This window comes from Chiloscyllium punctatum, chromosome 30 (genome assembly GCF_047496795.1).
Source record: "Chiloscyllium punctatum isolate Juve2018m chromosome 30, sChiPun1.3, whole genome shotgun sequence".
Classification (NCBI taxonomy): Eukaryota; Metazoa; Chordata; class Chondrichthyes; order Orectolobiformes; family Hemiscylliidae; genus Chiloscyllium; species Chiloscyllium punctatum.
Genome location: NC_092768.1, coordinates 16372553 through 16396771, shown reverse-complemented (window position 1 = coordinate 16396771; position 24219 = coordinate 16372553). Strand labels below are relative to the sequence as shown.

Here is a 24219-nt window from a genome sequence, read left to right as displayed (position 1 = left end):
CAGACACCTTACCCAGACAGACCCAGACAGGGAGCAGACACCTTACCCAGACCCAGACAGGGACCAGACACCTTACCCAGACCCAGACAGGGAGCAGACACCTTACCCAGACAGACCCAGACAGAGAGCAGACACCTTACCCAGACAGACCCAGACGGGGAGCAGACACCTTACCCAGACAGACCCAGACGGGGAGCAGACACCTTACCCAGACCCAGACAGGGAGCAGACACCTTACCCAGACAGACCCAGACAGGGAGCAGACACCTTACCCAGACAGACCCAGACGGGGAGCAGACACCTTACCCAGACCCAGACAGGGAGCAGACACCTTACACAGACAGACCCAGACAGGGAGCAGACTCCTTACCCAGACCCAGACAGGGAGCAGACTCCTTACCCAGACAGACCCAGACAGGGAGCAGACACCTTACACAGACCCAGACAGGGAGCAGACTCCTTACCCAGACCCAGACAGGGAGCAGACACCTTACCCAGACCCAGACAGGGAGCAGACTCCTTACCCAGACAGACCCAGACAGGGAGCAGACTCCTTACCCAGACAGACCCAGACAGCGACCAGACTCCTTACCCAGACAGACCCAGACAGGGAGCAGACTCCTTACCCAGACAGACCCAGACAGGGATCAGACACCTTACCCAGACCCAGACAGAGACCAGACTCCTTACCCAGACAGACCCAGACAGGGAGCAGACACCTTACCCAGACAGACCCAGACAGGGAGCAGACACCTTACCCAGACAGACCCAGACAGGGATCAGACACATTACCCAGACAGACCCAGACAGGGAGCAGACACCTTACCCAGACAGACCCAGACAGGGAGCAGACACCTTACCCAGACAGACCCAGACGGGGAGCAGACACCTTACCCAGACAGACCCAGACAGGGAGCAGACACCTTACCCAGACAGACCCAGACGGGGAGCAGACACCTTACCCAGACCCAGACAGGGAGCAGACTCCTTACCCAGACCCAGACAGGGAGCAGACACCTTACCCAGACAGACCCAGACAGGGAGCAGACTCCTTACCCAGACAGACCCAGACAGGGAGCAGGCACCTTACCCAGACCCAGACAGGGAGCAGACTCCTTACCCAGACCCAGACAGGGAGCAGACACCTTACCCAGACAGACCCAGACAGGGAGCAGACACCTTACCCAGACAGACCCAGACAGGGAGCAGACACCTTACCCAGACAGACCCAGACGGGGAGCAGACACCTTACCCAGACCCAGACAGGGAGCAGACACCTTACCCAGACAGACCCAGACAGGGAGCAGACACCTTACCCAGACAGACCCAGACGGGGAGCAGACACCTTACCCAGACCCAGACAGGGAGCAGACACCTTACACAGACAGACCCAGACAGGGAGCAGACACCTTACCCAGACAGACCCAGACAGGGAGCAGACACCTTACCCAGACAGACCCAGACAGGGAGCAGACACCTTACCCAGACCCAGACAGGGACCAGACACCTTACCCAGACCCAGACAGGGAGCAGACACCTTACCCAGACAGACCCAGACAGGGAGCAGACACCTTACCCAGACCCAGACAGGGACCAGACACCTTACCCAGACCCAGACAGGGAGCAGACACCTTACCCAGACAGACCCAGACGGGGAGCAGACACCTTACCCAGACAGACCCAGACGGGGAGCAGACACCTTACCCAGACCCAGACAGGGAGCAGACACCTTACCCAGACAGACCCAGACAGGGAGCAGACACCTTACCCAGACAGACCCAGACGGGGAGCAGACACCTTACCCAGACCCAGACGGGGAGCAGACACCTTACCCAGACCCAGACAGGGAGCAGACACCTTACCCAGACAGACCCAGACAGGGAGCAGACACCTTACCCAGACAGACCCAGACGGGGAGCAGACACCTTACCCAGACCCAGACAGGGAGCAGACACCTTACCCAGACAGACCCAGACAGGGAGCAGACACCTTACACAGACCCAGACAGGGAGCAGACACCTTACCCAGACAGACCCAGACGGGGAGGAGGCCTCGTGTTGACATTTTTCGTATTTTTGCTCAAACTATTTTTGTCTCCATGGCAACCGCCAGATGGCGTGGACCCGGGGGCGTGGCCTGGACCCTGGGGCGTGGCCTGGACCCTGGGGCGTGGCCTGGACCCGGGGGCGTGGCCTGGACTCGGGGGGCGTGGCCTGGACCCGGGGAGCGTGTCCTGGACCCGGGGGGCGTGGCCTGGACCCGGAGGGCGTGGCCTTGACCCTGGGGGCGTGGCCTGGACTCTGGGGCTTGGTCTGGACCCGGGGCGTGGCCTGGACCAGGGGGCGTGGCCATACCCGGGCGCGTGGCCTGGACCCGGGGGGCATGGCCTGGACCCGGGGGCGTGGCCTGGACCGGGGGCGTGGCCTGGACTCGGGGGCGTGGCCTGGAACCGGGGAGGCGTGGCCTGGACCCGGGGGCGTGGCCTGGACCCGGGGGCGTGGCCTGGACCCGGGGGCGTGACCTGGACCCCGGGGGCGTGGTCTGGACCCGGGGGCGTGGCCTGGACCCGGGGAGGCGTGGCCTGGAACCGGGGAGGCGTGGCCTGGACCCGGGGGCGTGGCCTGGACCCGGGGGCGTGGCCTGGACCCGGGGGCGTGGCCTGGACCCGGGGGCGTGGCCTGGACCCGGGGGCGTGGCCTGGACCCGGGGGCGTGGCCTGGACCCGGGAGCGTGGTCTGGACCCGGGGGCGTGGTCTGGACCCGGGGGCGTGGTCTGGACCCGGGGGCGTGGCCTGGACCCGGGGGCGTGGCCTGGACCCGGGGGCGCGGCCTGGACCCGGGGGGCGCGGCCTGGACCCGGGGGCGTGGCCTGGACCCGGGGGCGTGGCCTGGACCCGGGGCGTGATCTTGTTTCGAGGACGTGGCTTGTGTCAGAGGTGGGACTTTATATGGCGGGCGGGGCCTGGTCTGGGGGCGTTGCTTGGCCTGGGGGTGTGGTTGTGCGTCTGGAGGGCGGGGCCTAGACGAGGTGGCGTGGCACGTGTCGGGGCGTGGCTTGGGGACGGGATCTGTTCGAGGGGCGGGACTTGGTATTTTAAAGGATTCCTGGGCTTGTGGTGGTCCGCTAGTTGGGAGCGGGGCCTGGTTCTGGGGCTGGAGCATTGTCTCAGAGGGGGAGGGAGAGGGGGAGGGAGAGGGGGAGGGAGAGGGGGAGGGAGAGGGGGAGGGAGAGGGGGAGGGAGAGGGGGAGGGAGAGGGGGAGAGGGGGAGAGGGGGAGGGGGAGGGGGAGAGGGGGAGGGGGAGGGGGAGAGGGGGAGGGGGAGAGGGGGAGGGGGAGGGGGAGGGAGAGGGGGAGAGGGGGAGGGGGAGAGGGGGAGGGGGAGAGGGGGAGGGGGAGAGGGGGAGGGGGAGGGGGAGGGGGAGAGGGGGAGGGGGAGGGGGAGAGAGGGGGAGAGGGGGAGAGGGGGAGGGGGAGGGGGAGAGGGGGAGGGGGAGAGGGAGAGGGAGAGGGAGAGAGGGAGAGAGGGAGAGAGGGGGAGAGGGGGAGGGAGAGGGGGGGGGGGCGGTGTGTGCCTGACTAGAAGGGACAAAAACACTGCAAATACCGATACCTAAAGCAGACAAACAGGAGGCTGGATGAAAGCCAGGCAGCATCAGGAGGTGGGGAAGGCAACATAGACAACACCAGGTTACAGTCCAACACCGCTGCTCCTTCATTAGGTTGGTTTTATGACCCTGGCCCAGTAGCTCCCTGATGAACGAGCAGCGATCCGAAAGCTAGTGCTTCCAATTAAACCTGTTGGACTATAACCTGGTGTTTGATATTTAACGATGGAAGGAAGGTCAGTGGCTGGAAACGAGGAGGCGGGGCCGGTTTCGGGGGCGGAGTAGGCACGAGGGGCGGAGCTTAGGTCCAGGGGCGGGGCTCCATTTTTATGGGCGTGGCTCAGTCCCAGGGGCAGGATCCCGGTTATGGGCGGGGCTCAGTCCAAGGGGCGGGGCTCTGGTTCTATGGGCGGGGCTCAGTCCCAGGGGCGGGGCCCAGGTTCTATGGGCGGGGCTCAGTCCCAGGGGCGGGGCTCAGTCTCGGGGCGGGGCTCAGTCTCAGGGGCGGGGCCCAGGTTCTATGGGCGGGGCTCAGTCTCAGGGGCGGGGCTCAGGTTCTATTGGCGGGGTTCAGTCCCAGGGGCGGGGCCCAGGTTCTATGGGCGGGGCTCAGTCTCAGGGGCGGGGCCCAGGTTCTATTGGCGGGGTTCAGTCCCAGGGGCGGGGCCCAGGGGCGGGGCCCAGGTTCTATGGGCGGGGCTCAGTCTCAGGGGCGGGGCCCAGTCCCAGGGGCGGGGCCCAGGTTCTATGGGCGGGGCTCAGTCTCAGGGGCGGGGCCCAGGTTCTATGGGCGGGGCTCAGTCTCAGGGGCGGGGCCCAGGTTCTATGGGCGGGGCTCAGTCTCAGGGGCGGGGCCCAGGTTCTATGGGCGGGGCTCAGTCTCAGGGGCGGGGCCCAGGTTCTATGGGCGGGGCTCAGGTTCTATGGGCGGGGCTCAGTCTCAGGGGTGGGGCCCAGGTTCTATTGGCGGGGTTCAGTCCCAGGGGCGGGGCCCAGGGGCGGGGCCCAGGGGCGGGGCCCAGGTTCTATGGGCGGGGCTCAGTCTCAGGGGCGGGGCCCAGTCTCAGGGGCGGGGCCCAGGTTCTATGGGCGGGGCTCAGTCTCAGGGGCGGGGCCCAGGTTCTATGGGCGGGGCTCAGTCCCAGCGGCGGGGATGCGGTATGTGGGCGGGGCCCGTATTCGAATTGGGTGTTCCGTTTCCTTGGAGACTGCAGCTTCCGGTTGGGCCTGAGGCCGAGGCCTCAGAGTCGATGATAATGTGGAGGAGCATCACTTTCAGCATCACCTTCGTATGTCAGGGTAAGAGTTAGAGACAGTAACAGATCACTCAGGAACATTCCCAGAGACAGGAGAGATGTCAGACTCTGCAGCAGGTTGTTGTGTGAGGCCACAGAGGGAGGAGATAGTCTGGGAGTGGGAACCCCATCCTGGGAATCACCATCCTGGGAATCACCATCCTGGGAATCATCATCCTGGGAATCATCATCCTGGGAACCATCATCCTGGGAATCATCATCCTGGGAACCATCATCCTGGGAATCACCATCCTGGGAAACACCATCCTGGGAATCATCATCCTGGGAACCCCATCCTGGGAACCCCATCCTGGGAATCACCATCCTGGGAATCATCATCCTGGGAATCCCATCCTGGGAATCATCATCCTGGGAACCATCATCCTGGGAATCACCATCCTGGGAAACACCATCCTGGGAAACACCATCCTGGGAATCATCATCCTGGGAATCATCATCCTGGGAACATCATCCTGGGAATCATCATCCTGGGAATCACCATCCTGGGAATCATCATCCTGGGAACATCATCCTGGGAATCATCATCCTGGGAATCACCATCCTGGGAATCACCATCCTGGGAACATCATCCTGGGAACATCATCCTGGGAACATCATCCTGGGAACCCCATCCTGGGAATCACCATCCTGGGAATCCCATCCTGGGAATCCCATCCTGGGAATCACCATCCTGGGAATCCCATCCTGGGAATCACCATCCTGGGAATCACCATCCTGGGAACATCATCCTGGGAATCCCATCCTGGGAATCCCCATCCTGGGAATCCCCATCCTGGGAATCCCCATCCTGGGAACCCCATCCTGGGAATCACCATCCTGGGAATCCCATCCTGGGAATCCCCATCCTGGGAATCACCATCCTGGGAATCATCATCCTGGGAACATCATCCTGGGAATCACCATCCTGGGAACATCATCCTGGGAACATCATCCTGGGAATCACCATCCTGGGAACATCATCCTGGGAACATCATCCTGGGAATCACCATCCTGGGAATCACCATCCTGGGAATCCCATCCTGGGAATCATCATCCTGGGAACATCATCCTGGGAATCACCATCCTGGGAATCATCATCCTGGGAACATCATCCTGGGAATCACCATCCTGGGAACATCATCCTGGGAACATCATCCTGGGAACATCATCCTGGGAACATCATCCTGGGAACATCATCCTGGGAACCCCATCCTGGGAATCACCATCCTGGGAATCCCATCCTGGGAATCACCATCCTGGGAATCCCATCCTGGGAATCACCATCCTGGGAATCACCATCCTGGGAACATCATCCTGGGAATCCCATCCTGGGAATCACCATCCTGGGAATCCCCATCCTGGGAACCCCATCCTGGGAATCACCATCCTGGGAATCCCATCCTGGGAATCACCATCCTGGGAATCACCATCCTGGGAATCACCATCCTGGGAATCATCATCCTGGGAACATCATCCTGGGAAACACCATCCTGGGAAACACCATCCTGGGAATCACCATCCTGGGAATCACCATCCTGGGAACATCATCCTGGGAACATCATCCTGGGAATCACCATCCTGGGAACATCATCCTGGGAACATCATCCTGGGAATCACCATCCTGGGAATCACCATCCTGGGAATCACCATCCTGGGAATCCCATCCTGGGAATCATCATCCTGGGAACATCATCCTGGGAATCACCATCCTGGGAATCACCATCCTGGGAATCATCATCCTGGGAACATCATCCTGGGAATCACCATCCTGGGAACATCATCCTGGGAACATCATCCTGGGAATCACCATCCTGGGAATCACCATCCTGGGAAACACCATCCTGGGAAACACCATCCTGGGAACATCATCCTGGGAATCATCATCCTGGGAATCACCATCCTGGGAATCCCATCCTGGGAATCATCATCCTGGGAACATCATCCTGGGAACATCATCCTGGGAATCACCATCCTGGGAATCCCATCCTGGGAACATCATCCTGGGAATCCCATCCTGGGAATCACCATCCTGGGAATCACCATCCTGGGAATCCCATCCTGGGAATCCCATCCTGGGAATCACCATCCTGGGAATCACCATCCTGGGAATCACCATCCTGGGAACATCATCCTGGGAACATCATCCTGGGAATCACCATCCTGGGAATCACCATCCTGGGAACATCATCCTGGGAATCACCATCCTGGGAATCACCATCCTGGAAACATCATCCTGGGAATCACCATCCTGGGAATCCCCATCCTGGGAATCCCATCCTGGGAATCCCCATCCTGGGAATCCCCATCCTGGGAATCCCATCCTGGGAATCACCATCCTGGGAATCCCATCCTGGGAATCCCATCCTGGGAACCCCATCCTGGAAAACACCCATCCTGGGAATCACCATCCTGGGAATCCCATCCTGGGAATCCCATCCTGGGAACATCATCCTGGGAACATCATCCTGGGAAACACCATCCTGGGAACATCATCCTGGGAACATCATCCTGGGAATCCCATCCTGGGAACATCATCCTGGGAATCATCATCCTGGGAACATCATCCTGGGAACATCATCCTGGGAATCCCATCCTGGGAATCATCATCCTGGGAATCATCATCCTGGGAACATCATCCTGGGAACATCATCCTGGGAATCACCATCCTGGGAATCTCCATCCTGGGAATCTCCATCCTGGGAATCCCATCCTGGGAACATCATCCTGGGAACATCATCCTGGGAATCACCATCCTGGGAATCCCATCCTGGGAACATCATCCTGGGAACATCATCCTGGGAACATCATCCTGGGAATCACCATCCTGGGAATCACCATCCTGGGAATCCCATCCTGGGAATCACCATCCTGGGAATCACCATCCTGGGAATCACCATCCTGGGAACATCATCCTGGGAACCACCATCCTGGGAATCCCATCCTGGGAATCCCCATCCTGGGAATCCCCATCCTGGGAATCCCATCCTGGGAATCACCATCCTGGGAACATCATCCTGGGAATCACCATCCTGGGAATCCCATCCTGGGAATCACCATCCTGGGAATCACCATCCTGGGAACACCATCCTGGGAATCCCATCCTGGGAATCACCATCCTGGGAATCACCATCCTGGGAACCCTCATCCTGTGAATCACCATCCTGGGAATCACCATCCTGGGAACATCATCCTGGGAACATCATCCTGGGAATCACCATCCTGGGAACCCCATCCTGGGAATCCCATCCTGGGAACCCCATCCTGGGAACCCCATCCTGGGAATCACCATCCTGGGAACATCATCCTGGGAACATCATCCTGGGAACATCATCCTGGGAATCACCATCCTGGGAATCACCATCCTGGGAACATCATCCTGGGAACCCCATCCTGGGAACATCATCCTGGGAAACATCATCCTGGGAACATCATCCTGGGAATCCCATCCTGGGAATCACCATCCTGGGAACATCATCCTGGGAACATCATCCTGGGAAACACCATCCTGGGAACCCCCATCCTGGGAACCCCCATCCTGGGAACCCCCATCCTGGGAACCCCCATCCTGGGAACCCCGTCCTGGGAAACCCATCCTGGGAACATCATCCTGGGAACCCCCGTCCTGGGAACCCCCGTCCTGGGAACCCCGTCCTGGGAAACCCCGTCCCGGGAAACCCCATCCCGGGAACCCCATCCCGGGAACATCATCCCGGGAACATCATCCTGGGAACCCCGTCCTGGGAACACCATCCTGGGAACACCCTTGTAAATCTTTTCTGAACAATTTCAAGTTTCACAACATTCTTTCTAAACGACATAGACCAGAATTGCACACAATTTCCCAAAGTATCTGAACCAATGTCCTGTACAGCAGCAACATGATGTCCCAGCCCTGATACACAGGGCACTGACCGATAAAGCTGAGAAGCCGGTGTTGGACTGGGGTGGACAAAGTTAAAAATCACACAACACCGGGCTATATTCCAACATGGTGAAAGAGCAGCGCTCCGAAAGCTGGTACTTCCAGTTAAACCAGTTGGACTATAACCTGGTGTTGTGATATTTTTTAAAACTCTGACCAATAAAGGAGAGCAAACCAAACACCTTCTTCACTAACCTGACTTATGACTCCACTTTCAAGGAACTAATAACCTGTACTCCAAGGTCTCTTTGTTTGACAACACTGCCCAGGTCCTTACCATTCAGTCTTTAAGTCCTGATTTGCCTTTCCAAAATACAACACCGCATATTTATCAAAATTAAACCCCATCTGCCACTCCTAAGCCCATTTTCCCATCTGATCATGATCCCGTTGTACTCTGAGATAACCTCTGCTATTCACTACACCACCAATTTTAGAGTCATCTACATACATATTACCCATTTCTCCTATATTCACATCCAAATCATTTATATAAATGACAAAAAGCAGTGGACTCATCACCAATCCTTATAGCACACCACTGGTCACAGGCCTTCAGTTGGAGAAACAAGCATCACCATTATCCATTGCCTCCTACCTTTGAACCAATTTTGTGTCCAAATGGCTACTTCTCACTGGATTCTATGTGATCTAACCTCACTAAGCAGTCTACCATAAGGAACCTTGTTGAGTATCACTGAAGTCCATAGAGGAAACATCCACTGCTCTGCCTTCTTCAATCATCTTTGTCACTTCGAACAGTTAATGAGACATGATTTCCCATGCACAAAGCCATGTTGACCATCCCTAATCAGTCCTTACCTTTCCAAATACATGCAGTCGTGCCCATCAGACTTCCCTCCAACAACTTACCCACCACAGAAGTCAGGCTTACTGGTCTATAGTTCCCTGGCTTTTCCTTATCACCTTTCCAAAATAATAATACCACGTTAGTCACCCTCCAGTCTTCCATCTCACCTGTGGCTATTGATGATACAATTATCTCAGCAAGGGGGCGAGCAATCACTTCCCTAGGTTCCCACAGAGTTCTGGGAGATACCTGATCAGAGACAAATAATTCAACCTGGATAACTGTGAGGTGATGCACTTGGGCGGGACAAAGAAGGCATAGACATAGAACATAGAATGTTACAGCGCACTACAGGCCTTTTGGCCCTCAATGTTGCACCGACTTGTGAAATTAATCTGATGCCCACCTAACCTACACTGTTCCATCATTATCCATATGTATGTTCAATGCCCATTTAAATGCCCTTAATGTTGGCGAGTCTATGTATGTTAAGACCTCGCTTATTGACATTATTTAATAATTACATAGGAACAGAAGTACAGTATTTGGCATATCTAGTCTGCTCCATTATTCCAAAAGATTTCTTGATCAAGGGTCCGAGACATCTCGGAGCGTGTCTTCAGAATCCTTAAGGGGGAGGGTGTGCAGCCAGAAGTCGTGGTACACATTGGCACCAACGACATAGGTAGGAAGAGGGGTGGGGAGGTCATTCAAGAGCTCAAGGAGTTAGGCTGGAAGCTAAAAGCTAGGACAGACAGAGTCGTCATCTCTGGGTTGTTGCCAGTGCCACGTGACAGAGAGGCAAAGAATAGGGAGAGAATGCAGTTGAACACGTGGCTGCAAGGATGGTGTAGGAGGGAGGGCTTCAGATATTTGGACAATTGGACTGCATTCTGGGGAAGGTGGGACCTGTATAAACAGGACGGGTTGCACCTGAACCAGAAGGGCACCAATATCCTGGGGGGTAGGTTTGCTAGCACTCTTCGGGGGGGTTTAAACTAATTTGGCAGGGGGATGGGATCCGGACTTGTAGTCCAGCAAGTAAGCTAGCTGTGTGTCAGGATGTCCAAGACTGTAGGGAGGCTGTGGAGAAGGTAGCACTGACAGGGACTACTTGCGGACACAGAGATGGGCTCAAGTGCGTATACTTCAATGCAAGGAGTATCAGAAATATGGTGGGTGAACTTAAGGCGTGGATCGGTACCTGGGACTACGATGTTGTGGCCATCACGGAAACATGGATAGGTGAGGGACAGGAATGGCTGTTGGAGGTTCCTGGTTACAGATGTTTCAGTAAGATTAGGGAGGGTGGTAAAAAAGGAGGGGGGGTGGCATTGCTAATTAGAAATGGTATAACGGCTGCAGAAAGGAAGTTTGAGGGGGATCTGCCTCTGGAGGTAGTATGGGCTGAAGTCAGAAATAGGAAAGGTGCAGTCACCTTGTTGGGTGTTTACTATAGGCCCCCAATAGCAGCAGAGATGTGGAGAAACAGATTGGGAAACAGATTTTGGAAAAGTGCAGAAGCCACAGGGTCGTAGTCATGGGCGACTTCAACTTCCCAAATATTGATTGGAAGCTCTTTAGATCAAGTAGATTGGATGGGGCGGTGTTTGTGCAGTGTGTCCAGGAAGCTTTTCTAACGCAGTATGTAGATTGTCCAACCAGAGGGGAGGCCATATTGGATTTGGTACTCGGTAACGAACCGGGACAAGTGGTGGGCTTGTTAGTGGGTGAACGTTTTGGTGATGGCGACCACAATTCTGTGACTTTCACCTTGGTTATGGAGAGAGATAGGTGCGCACAACAAGGAAGTTTTTACAATTGGGGGAAGGGAAATTACGATGCTGTAAGACAGGATTTGAGGAGCATACGTTGGGAGCATAGGCTGTCAGGGAAGGATGTGGTGGAAATGTGGAACTTTTTCAAGGAGCATATACGACGTGTCCTTGATATGTATGTACCGATCAGGCAGGAAAGAGATGGTCGTGTGAGGGAGCCTTGGTTGACGAGGGAGGTTGAATGTCTAGTAAAGAGGAAGAAGGAGGCTTACATAAGGTTGAGGAAACAGGGTTCAGACAGAGCAGTGGAGGGATACAGGATAGCCAGAAGGGACCTGAAGAAAGGGATTAGGAGAGCTAAGAGAGGGCATGAAAAATCCTTGGCGGATAGGATCAAGGATAACCCCAAGGCATTCTATGCGTATGTGAGAAACCTGAGAATGACGAGAACGAGGGTAGGTCCGATCAAGGACAGTGGTGGGAGACTGTGTATTGAGTCGGAAGAGATAGGAGAGGTCTTGAACAAGTACTTCTCTTCAGTATTTACGAACGAGAGGGACCGTATTGTTGAAGAGGAGAGTGTGAAACGGACTGATAAGCTAGAAGAGATACCTGTTAGGAAGGAAGATGTGTTGGACATTTTGAACAACTTGAGGATAGACAAGTCCCCCGGGCCTGACGGGATATATCCTAGGATTATGTGGGAAGCAAGAGAGGAAATTGCAGTACCGTTGGCAATGATCTTCTCGTCTTCACTGGCAACGGGGGTGGTACCAGGGGACTGGAGAGTAGCGAATGTTGTGCCCCTGTTCAAAAAAGGGAATAGGGATAACCCCGGGAATTACAGGCCAGTTAGTCTTACTTCTGTGGTAGGCAAAGTAATGGAAAGGGTACGGAGGGATAGGATTTATGAGTATCTGGAAAGACACTGCTTGATTAGGGACAGCCAGCACGGATTTGTGAAGGGTAGGTCTTGCCTTACAAGTCTTATTGAATTCTTCGAGGAGGTGACCAAGCATGTGGATGAGGGTAGAGCAGTGGATGCAGTGTACATGGATTTTAGTAAGGCATTTGATAAGGTTCCCCATGGTAGGCTTATGCGGAAAGTCAGGAGGCATGGGATAGTGGGAAATTTGGCCAATTGGATAGAAAACTGGCTAACCGGTCGAAGTCAGAGAGTGGTGGTTGATGGTAAATATTCAGCATGGAGCCCAGTTACAAGTGGAGTTCCGCAGGGATCAGTTCTGGGTCCTCTGCTGTTTGTAATTTTTATTAATGACTTAGATGAGGGAGTCGAAGGGTGGGTCAGTAAATTTGCAGATGATACAAAGATAGGTGGAGTTGTGGACAGTGAGGAGGGCTGTTGTCGGCTGCAGAGGGACTTAGATATGATGCAGAGCTGGGCTGAGGAGTGGCAGATGGAGTTCAACCCTGCCAAGTGTGAGGTTGTCCATTTTGGAAGAACAAATAAGAATGCGGAATACAGGGTTAATGGTAGGGTTCTTGGTCAGGTGGAGGAACAGAGGGATCTTGGGGTCTATGTACATAGATCTTTGAAGGTTGCCACTCAGGTGGATAGAGTTTGTAAGAAGGCCTATGGAGTATTATCGTTCATTAGCAAAGGGATTGAATTCAAGAGTCGTGAAGTGATGTTGCAGCTGTACAGCACTTTGGTTAGGCCACAGTTGGAGTACTGTGTGCAGTTCTGGTCACCTCACTTTAGGAAAGATGTGGAAGCTTTGGAGAGGGTGCAGAGAAGATTTACCAGGATGTTGCCTGGAATGGAGAATAGGTCGTACGAGGATAGGTTGAGAGTTCTCGGCCTTTTCTCGTTGGAACGGCGAAGGATGAGGGGTGACTTGATAGTGGTTTATAAGATGATCAGAGGAATAGATAGAGTAGACAGTCAGAAACTTTTTCCCCGGGGTACAACAGAGTGTTACAAGGGGGCATAAATTTAAGGTGAAGGGTGGAAGGTATAGGGGAGATGTCAGGGGTGGGTTCTTTACCCAGAGAGTGGTGGGGGCATGGAATGCGCTGCCTGTGGGAGTGGTAGAGTCAGAATCATTGGCGACCTTTAAGCGGCATTTGGATAGGTACATGGATGGGTGCTTAATCTAGGATAGAAGTTCGGCACAACATCGTGGGCCGAAGGGCCTGTTCTAGCTGTATTGTTCTATGTTCTATGTTCTAAGATGGTGAGGAACCAACTAGAGGGCAGGCCATCTTAAATTGGGTACTGTATAATAAGAAGGGAATCATTGCCAATCTAGATGTGCAAAACCTCTTGGGGCTGAGTGACAGTAACATGATAGAATTTTTTATCAAGATGGAGAGTGAGATATTTGATTCGGAGACACAAATGGGGGAATGTATAATAGGGCACAAAGAAATAGCTGAGCAACTGAATACATACTTCAGTTCTGTCTTCACAAAAGAAGATGCAAATCAAACACCAGAAATGTTGGAAAATGCAAAATTTGGTGAGAAGAAATAACTGAGGGAGATCAATATTATTAGAGAAATGGTACTGGGAAAATTGAGGAGTTTGGCCTTCATGGCAAGAGGTTTTGATTACAGGAGCAGGGATGTGTTTTTGCAGATATACAGGGCCTTGGAGAGGCCACACCTAGAATACTGTGTGCAGTTTTAGTCTCCTTTTCTGAGGAAGGATGCTCTTGCTCTCGAGGGAGTGCAGACAGGGTTTACTAGGCTGATTCAGGGGGTGGCAGGACTAAAGTATGAGGAGAGATTGACTAGATTAGAATTCTTTTTGCTGGAATTCAGATGATTGAGGAGGGATCTCATAGACACTTATAAAATTCCAGCAGGACTATACAGGGTATTTGCTGCGAGGATGTTCCCAATGGTGGATATGTCCAGAACCAGGGGTTACAGTCTGAGGATTCTGGGTAGACCATTTAGGATGAGGAGACATTTCTTCACGCAAGGAATGGTGAACCTGTGGAATTCGTTACCAAAGGAAATAGTCGATGTCAAAACATTGAATGTATTGAAGAGGCTGCTAGATATAGCATTTGGGGTGAATGGAACTAAAAGTTATGGGGAGAAAGTGGGATTAGGCTATTGAGTTGGATGATCAGCCACAATCATAAAGTCATAGAGATGTACAGGATGGAAACAGACCCTTTGGTCCAACCATGCTGACCAGATATCCCAACCCAATCTAGCCCCACCTGTCAGCACCTGGCCCATATCCCTCCAAACCCTTCCTATTCATATACCCATCCAAATGCCTCTTAAATGTTGCAATTGTACCAGCGTCCACCACATCCTCTGGCAGCTCATTCCATACACACACCACCCTCTGCGTGAAAAAGTTGCCCCTTAGGTCTCTTTTATATCTTTCCCCTCTCACCCTAAACCTATGCCCTCTAGTTCTGGACTCCCCAACCCCAGGGAAAATACTTTGTCGATTTATCCTATTCATGCCCCTCATCATTTTGTAAACCACTATAAGGTCACCCCTCAGCCTCTGATGGTCCAGGGAAAACAGCCCCAGCCTGTTCAGCCTCTCCCTATAGCTCAAATCCTCCAACCCTGGCAACATCCTTGTAAATCTTTTTTGAACCCTTTCAAGTTTCATAACATCTTACTGATAGGAGGGAGATCAGAATTGCATGCAATATTCGAACAGTGGCCTAACCAATGTTCTGTTGTAATCTGAGGTAACCCGGTTCACTGTCCACTACACCTCCAATTTTGGTGTCATCTGCAAACTTACTAACTGTACCTCTTATGCTCATGTCCAAATCATTTATGTAAATGACAAAAAATAGAGGGCCCAGCACCGATCCTTGTGGCACTCCACTGGTCATAGGCCTCCAGTCTGAAAAACTACCCTTCACCACCACCCTCTGTCTTCTACCTTTGAGCCAGTTCTGTATCCAAATGGCTAGTTCTCCCTGTATTCCGTGAGATTGAACCTTGCTAACCAGTCTCCCATGGGGAACTTGTCGAACACCTTACTGAAGTCCATATGGATCACATCTACCGCTCTGCCCTCATCAATCCTCTTTGTTACTTCTTCAAATAACTCAATCAAGTTTGTGAGACAGGGCACAAAGCCATGTTGACTACCCCTAATCAGTCCTTGCCTTTCTAATTACATAGGGGTAAAAACAATGACTGCAGATGCTGGAAAAGAGAGTTTAGATTAGAATGGTGCTGGAAAAGCACATCGGTTCAGGCAGCATCCGAGGAGCAGGAAAATCGGCGTTTCGGGCAAAATCCCTTCATCAGGAATACAGGCAGAGAGCCTGAAGGGTGGAGAGATAAATGAGAGGAGGGTGGGGGTGGGGAGAAAGTAGCCTAGAGTACAAGAGGTGAGTGGGGGAGAGGATGAAGGTGATAGGTCTGGGGTGGGGAGGGTGGAGTGGATAGGTGGAAAAGAAGATAGGCAGGTACAACAAGTCAAGGAGACAGTGCTGAGCTGGACGTTTGGAACTCGGATGAGGTGTGGGAAGGGGAAATGAGGAAACTGTTGAAGTCCACATTGATGCCCTGGGGTTGAAGTGTTCCGAGGCGGAAGATGAGGCGTTCTTCCTCCAGGCGTCTGGTGGTGAGGGAGCGGCAGTGAAAGAGGCCCAGGACCTCCATGTCCTCGGCAGAGTGGGAGGGGGAGTTGAAATGTTGGGCCACGGGCCGGTGTGGTTGATTGGTGCGGGTGTCTCGGAGATGTTCCCTAAAGCACTCTGCTAGGAGGCGTCCAGTCTCCCCAATATAGAGGAGACCGCATCGGGAGCAACGGATACAATAAATGATATTGGTGGATGTGCAGGTAAAATTTTGATAGATGTGGAAGGCTCCCTTAGGGCCTTGGATTGAGGTGAGGGAGGAGGTGTGGGTGCAGGTTTTGCAATTCTTGCGGTGGCAGGGGAAGGTGCCAGGATGGGAGGGTGGGTTGTAGGGGGGCGTGGACCTGACCAGATAGTCACGGAGGGAACGGTCTTTGCGGAAGGCGGAAAGGGGTGGGGAGGGAAATATATCCCTGGTGGTGGGGTCCGTTTGGAGGTGGCGGAAATGTCGGCGGATGATTTGGTTTATGCGAAGGTTGGTAGGGTGGAAGGTGAGCACCAGGGGCGTTCTGTCCTTGTTACGGTTGGAGGGGTGGGGTCTGAGGGCGGAGGTGCGGGATGTGGACGAGATGCATTGGAGAGCATCTTTAACCACGTGGGAAGGGAAATTGCGGTCTCTGAAGAAGGAGGCCATCTGGTGTGTTCTGTGGTGGAACTGGTCCTCCTGGGAGCAGATCCGGCGGAGGTGGAGGAATTGGGAATACGGGATGACATTTTTGCAGGAGGTAGGGTGGGAAGTGGTATAATCCAGGTAGCTGTGGGAGTCGGTGGGTTTGTAAAAAATGTCAGTGTCAAGTCGGTCGTCATTAATGGAGATGGAGAGGTCCAGGAAGGGGAGGGAGGTTTCAGAGATGATCCAAGTAAATTTAAGGTCAGGGTGGAATGTGTTGGTGAAGTTGATGAATTGCTCAACCTCCTCGCGGAAGCACGAGGTGGCGCCAATGCAGTCATCAATGTAGCGGAGGAAGAGGTGGGGAGTGGTGCCGGTGTAATTACGGAAGATCAACTGCTCTACGTAGCCAACAAAGAGACAGGCATAGCTGGGGCCCATACGTGTGCCCATGGCTACCCCTTTGGTCTAGGAAGTGGGAGGATTCGAAAGAGAAATTGTTAAGGGTGAGGAATGAGAGTGTCGGTGGAAGGGTACTGTTGGGGACGTCTGGAGAGGAAGAAACGGAGGGCTTGGAGGCCCTGGTCATGGCGGATGGAGGTGTAGAGGGATTGGATATCCATGGTGAAGATGAGGCGTTGGGGGCCGGGGAAACGGAAGTCTTGGAGGAGGTGGAGGGCGTGGGTGGTGTCTCGAACGTATGTGGGGAGATCCTGGATTGGGGGGATAGGACAGTGTCAAGGTAGGTAGAGATGAGTTCAGTGGGGCAGGAGCATGCTGAGACAATGGGTCGGCCAGGGTGGTCAGGCTTGTGGATCTTGGGAAGGAGGTAGAACCGGGCAGTACGGGGTTCCCGGACTATGAGGTTGGAAGCTGTGGGTGGGAGATCTCCTGAGGTGATGAGGTTCTGTATGGTCTGGGAGATGATAGTTTGATGATGGGGGGTGGGGTCATGGTCGAGGGAGCAGTAGGAAGAGGTGTCCTCGAGTTGGTGTTTGGTTTCAGCGGTGTAGAGGTCAGTGCACCAGACTACCACTGCGCCCCCTTTATCCGCTGGCTTGATGGTGAGGTCGGAATTGGAGGGCTGCGCGTTGTGAGGGTGAGAGGTTGGAGTGGGGTAGGGTAGATAGGTTGAGGCAGTTAATATCCTGGCGGCAGTTGGAAATGAAGAGGCTGAGGGCGGGTAATAGGCCAGCGCGGGGTGTCCAGGTGGATGCAGTGTGTTGGAGGTGGGCGAAGGGGTCCTCGGAAGGTGGGTGGGAGTCCTGATTGTGAAAGTAAGCTCGGAGGCGGAGGCGACGGAAGAATTGTTCGATGTCACGTCGTGTATTAAATTCATTGATGCGTGGACGGAGGGGGATGATGGTGAGTCCTTTGCTGAGGACTAATCGTTCGTCCTCAGTGAGGGGGAGGTCTGGAGGGATGGTGAAAACTTGGCAGGGCTTGGAGCTGGAACCCGGTGTGGGTGTGGAGCTGGAAATGGGGGTCAACTTGCTGATCTTTGAGGGGCCCTATTTTCTCCCGAGTTACCCTTTTGTCCTTAACATATTTGTAAAAACCCTTTGGATTCTCCTTAAATCTATTTGCCATGTCCCCTTTTTCCCTCCTGATTTCCCTCTTAAGTATCCTCCTACTCCAGGGTAACTGGAGTGGGTGTGGTGGTGGGGGGGATGGGGATGGAGTCATGAGCAGGGGTGGTATTCCCCTCAGGGTTCTGGGGGCGCGGGGATGGTCACAGTGGGATTAGTGGGGGGGCTGTCAGCAGAATGCAGGTGAGTGGCATTGGGGGCGGAAGTGGTGGTAAACATGTTAGTGGGGGGGGCGGAAGTCACTGAGTGTGTGACATCAGCGATGATGTGTGGGGTGGAAGTGATGTCATGTGTGGTGCATGAGGAATTGTGAGGGGCGGAAGTGGCTGTGGAAGTGGCCATGATGGGGGTGGAAGTGACGTCATCAATTAGCGTGAGGGTGGTGGCAGCTGCACGAGCCGCATGGCTAATGGTGACTAAACAGTTCCAGAGGCCGGGGGAATCTACTGGAATATTTGAGGAGCGCTGGTTAGATAAAAGTTCCCCATGGTCAGCTCATTCATAAAGTCAGGAGGTATGGGATACAGGGAGATTTGGCTGTCTGGATTCAGAATTGGTTGGCTGACAAAGGGCAGAGAGTGGTTGCAGATGGAAAGTATTCTGCCTGGAGGTCAGTGTTGAGTGGGGTCCCGCAGGGCTCTGTTCTTGGGCCTCTGCTCTTTGTAGTTTTTATAAATGACTTGGATGAGGAGGTTGAGGGGTGGGTTAATAAATTTGCAGATGACACAAAGGTTGGAGGTGTTGTCGATGGTATAGAGGGCTACTGCAGGCTGCAGCGCGACATATACAGGATGCAGAGCTGGGCTGAGAAATGGCAGATGGAGTTCAACCTGGATAAATACGAAGTGATGCATTTTGGAAGGTTGAACTTGAATGCTGAATATAGGAGGAGGAACAGAGGGATCTTAGTGTTCAAGTACATAGATCCCTCAAAGTTGCCAGCCAAGTGGATAGGGTTGTTAAAGCATATGGTGTTTTGGCTTTCATTAGCAGGGGGATCGAGTTTAAGACCCGTGAGGTTTTGCTGCAGCTCTACAAGTCCCTGGTGAGACCACACTTGGAATATTGTGTCCAGTTCTGGTTGCCCTACTATAGGAAAGATACAGAGACTTTGGAGAGGGTGCAAAGGTTTACCAGGATGCTGGCTGGACTGGAGGGCTTGTCTTACGAAGAAAGGTTGTCTAAGTCCAGACTTTTCTGTCTGGACAGAAGGAGGAAGTGAGGTGACCTGGTCGAGGTAATACAAGGTAATGAGACGCATGGATAGAGTCAATAGCCAGAGACTTTTCCCCAGGGCAGGATTGACTGGCAAGAGGGGTCATAGTTTTATGATATTAAGAGTAAGGTGTAGAGGAGATGTCAGAGGTAGAGAGTTGTGTATCCATGATTTGCGTTTGCAGCGGTGATGGTGGAAGCAGAGTCATTCGGGACATTTAAGCGACTGCTGGACTTGCACATGGATAGCAGTGAATTAAGGGGTGCGTAGGTTCTGTTACTTCATTTTAGATTTAGAATAATCCTCGGCGCAACATTGTGGGCCGAAGGACCTGTTCTGTGCTGAACTTTTCTATGTTCTATGTTCTTTGTCTCATTTTATTCCATCTGTCACATCTTTGTTCACTCACTTAGCATGTCCAAATCCTCTTGCAGCCTCCTAATTTCCTTAATACTTATCTGTCCCTCCACCTATTTTTGTGTCACCTGCAAACCTAGCAGCAATGCCCTCAATAGAATTCCTACAGTATGGAAGCAATCCTTTCAAACCATCAAGTCAACACGAACCCTCCAAAGAGCATCCCACCCTGTCCCTGTAACCCCGTATTTCCCATAGTGAATCCACCTAACCTACACTTCCCTGGATACTACATGGCCAATCAACCTAATCTGCACATTTTTGGATTGTGGAGGAAACTGGAGCACCTGGAGGAAACCCACATAGACACAGGGAAAATGCAAACTCCACACAGACATTTGCCCAAGGGTGGATTCGAGCCTGGCTCCCTGGTACTGTGAGGCAACAGTACTAAGCATTGAGCCACCATGCTGCCCATTTTGTTCAGATTATTAATGTAGAACATCCTCAAAGAATTCTAACAGGTTTGTTAGGTGTGACCTCCTCTTGACAAAACTGTGTACTATACCATGCACTTTCAAGTACTTTGCAATCTCAGCCTTAACAGTGGACTCTAAAATCATATCAATCACTGAGGTCAGGCCAATCACCCTATAATTAACTGTTTTCTGCCTTCCTCCCTTCGTAACTGGGAATGTTACATGATTCACTTTTCAATCTCCTGGAACCCTCACCCTGACGCTATGTTTCCTGAAGGATCATGAACAGTGTACAGTATTTTTCTTTGATGTGGAGGTGCCGGTGTTGGACTGGAGTAGACAAAGTTAAAAATCTCACAACATCAGGTTGTAGTCTAACAGGTTTATTTGGAAGTACAAGCTTTTGGAGCTCTGCTCCTTTGACACTAGCTACCTGATGAAGGAGCAGCACTCCAAAAGCTTGTGGTTCCAAATAAACCTATTCGACTATAACCTGGTGTTGTGTGATTTTTAACTTTCTTTGATCTGATAGTGAGCTAGCCCACAGCAATTTCATAGAGTCATAGAGATGTGCATCATGGAAACAGAGCTTTCAGTCCAACTCATCCATGCTGACCAGATATCCTAAATTAATTTCGTCCCATTTGCCAGCATTATGTCACCTAACGTCATTGAATCTCAGATTAAAGGAGCTATTGAAGTTTCTCTCATTGTTTAATAACTGACTATAACTTTCTTGTTGATCTATTAATTTCAACCAATTTATTTTTTGCAGTTTTTGCACTAACAGATATAATCCACGAAAAACGGAAATACATTCATGGAATCATATTTGACACTGTTTTATTGGATGGAGATATGAAAGAAGTTAAAGACAATCAAAAAATCCAGTGGTCCTTTTTTGATCGTACACATAAGACGTTAATATTGTTCCACTCTGTTGGTTCTGACGCTGGCTCTTTATCTTCATATTATCAACATCGATGTACGTATTATTCAACGAATGGAAGCCTGGAGCTGCAGCGGTTGGAGATTTCTGACAGTGGTGTTTATCAGCTGACTGTAGAAGGATATTACAGTGATTCACCAGCAAAAATTTATAGTTACTTAATATTTCTAGAAGTTGAAGGTGCGTGCCCTTGGTTCATTAGATCACATTATATGAGGCATGCAGAACACAGTATCAGGTGCCTACCACCCTCAGATCCAAATTTCCTGTCTTTATCTGCAGTGAAGATGGCTTTCTCCATGCTATGAGATCAATTCTGTTCTTTTGTCAATGTGCTATCTGTCACTGTCTCTCACACAATTGTCAAGAGGGATTTAAGGAATATTTTATTATCTTTATTCTGACATCTCACTTCATCTTCCAACACCTTTATCTTTCCACAGTCTACATCTTCATAACATTCTATTACCTTTTCTGTCTCTCACCCTACCTTGTTTTCTTTCTCAGTCTCTCATTTATTGATACTATTTTTCACCCTCTATCTTTCACTCTCACATTCTCAGAATGTGTCAGTTCTGTCACTCTCATGCTCTTGCTCAATCTCAAGTCCCCATCTTTATCCGTCTTCCTCATTCTGTTGGTTTTAGTGTCTCATATCTGTCTATCACTTTGTCTGACTCTCATTCTGTCTGTTCCTCATCCTATTCACCCCAATGCTGTCACAATCTGCCACAATCTTTCCTCAACCATTCTCGCACTCTCATTCCCAATTTCAACTCCTTATATTCTCCTTTAATCCTTGTATCTCACGCACTCAATACACTTTCTCCAAGTAGATTTTCCACATAGATTTCTCTAAATAAAGTGATGAAATTATTTCAGTGATCTGAGGGCGGATAATCCTTGGCATTTCCCACCTGAATGGAAAATCTTTTTATGAAGTTAATGCTACTAATTAATTGGAGCTTTGATGGACAAAATTATCTTTCTTCAATAGGTTAAGAATAACTTAATTTTGCCTACTGATGTGGACAGTCTGGAAATGTGGCATGTGCAGTTTTGGTGAAGAGAAATATGATAGACCATGGTGCTTAGAAACTTGATGTTGTATATAGTATGTATGTCATTTCTGTGTATACATTCACAAAGTAATCCCTGAAGAAACGGCAGACTTTCGACCCAGTGACACATGCAATATATTTCCAATTCAGGATAGTGAGTGGCTTGGAGTGGAACTTGCAGGGTGTGGTGTTCCCATGTATCTGCTGCCCTTGTCCGTCTGATGGTAGTGGTTGTGAGTTTGGAAGGTGCTCCCTTTGGATCTGTAGTAAATTTCTGCATCAAATCTTGCAGGTGGTACACATTGCTGCTACTGAATCTCCATGGTGGAGGGAGTAGATGTTTGTAGTTGTGGTGTCAATCAAGCAGTCCTGGATGGTGTCAAACTTCTTTAGTGTTGTTGGAGCTGCACTCATCCAGGTCAGTGGGGAGTATTCCATCACACTGCTGACATGTGCTTTGTAGATTGTGGACAGGCTTTGGAGAGTCAGGAGGAGAATTACTCCCACCACAGTATTCCTATACTGTGACCTGCTTTTGTAGCCACTGTATTTATATGGCTAGTCCAGTTCCACTTCTGGTCAATGGTAACCCCCAGATTGTTGATAGTGGGGGCTTAAGTGATGGTAACGCAATCAATGGCCAATTGTTAGATTGTCTCTTACTTGAGGTGGTCATTGCTTTCACTTGTGTGGCTTGTTACTTGTTACTTGTTACTGGTCAGCTCAAACTAGGATATTGTCCAAATGTTTCTGCATTTGGACACAACTGCTTCAGTATGTGAGGAATCATGAATGGTGCTGAACGTTGTGCGATCATTGGCAAACATACCCAATTCTGACCTTATGATGGAGGGAAGGACATTGGTGAAAGCAGCTCAAGATAGTTGGACCTAGGATACTGCCCTGATTGGGGTGGTGCAGGGACATTGTAAAGTATAATTCTGTCAGTATGACTACATTAGACTGTTGTTTGACAAATCTCGAAGTCACCTTTCCCATTTTTGGCACTAATATCCAGATACTAGTAAGGAAGACTTTTGGGGTCAAAAGTGCTGGTTTTGTCTTTATCGTTTGTGGCGCCTGAGCTGATGCTAGATTGTTCATTTGAACATAGAACATAGAACAATACAGCACAGAACAGGCCCTTCAGCCCACGATGTTGTGCCGAACATTTGTCCTAGCTTAAGCACCCATCCATGTACCTATCCAATTGCTGCTGAAAGGTCACCAATGATTCTGACTTTGCCACTCCCACAGGCAGCGCATTCCATGCCCCCACCACTCTCTGGGTAAAGAACCTACCCCTGACATCCCCCCTATACCTTCTACCCTTCACCTTAAATTTATGTCCCCTTGTAGCACTCTGTTGTACCCAGGGGAAAAGTCTCTGACAGTTTACTCTATATATTCCCCTGATCATCTTATAAACCGCTATCAAGTCACCCTTCATCCTTCACCGTTCCAATGAGAAAAGGCCTAGCACTCTCAACCTATCCTCGTACGACCTATTCTCCATTTCAGGCAACATCCTGGTAAATCTCCTCTGCACCCTCTCCAAAGCTTCCACATCTTTCCTAAAGTGAGGCGACCAGAACTGCACACCAGAATGTGGCCTTACCAAGGTCCTGTACAGCTGCAACATCACCTCATGACTCTTGAATTCAATCCCTCAGCTAATGAACGCTAATACACCATAGGCCTTCTTACAAGCTCTATCCACCTGAGTGCCAACTTTCAAAGATCTATGAACATAGACCCCAAGATCCCTCTGCTCCTCCACCTTACTAAGAACCCTACCGTTAACCCTGTATTCCACATTCTTATTTGTCCTTCCAAAATGGACAAATCTCACACTTGACAGGGTTGAACTTCATCTGCCACTCCTCAGCCCAGCTCTGCATCATATTTAAGTCCCTTTGCAGCCGACAACTCCACCAATCTTCATAT

At 51.6% G+C, this 24219-nt stretch overlaps 1 protein-coding gene across 2 annotated transcripts in view; it reads left to right on the top strand.

The window, feature by feature from the left end:
• The first annotated feature begins 4788 nt into the window (after positions 1 to 4788).
• The window catches only part of LOC140455211 (uncharacterized), a 128786-nt gene continuing 109355 nt past the window's right edge, over positions 4789 to 24219 (top strand). For both annotated transcript variants that reach the window (XM_072549931.1, XM_072549929.1), the window contains exons 1-2: positions 4789 to 4906; positions 21038 to 21391. In XM_072549931.1, coding sequence (XP_072406032.1) covers positions 4858 to 4906; positions 21038 to 21391 — 403 coding nt within the window. In that variant the 5' untranslated portion in view covers positions 4789 to 4857. The remainder of the gene's footprint in view (positions 4907 to 21037; positions 21392 to 24219) is intronic.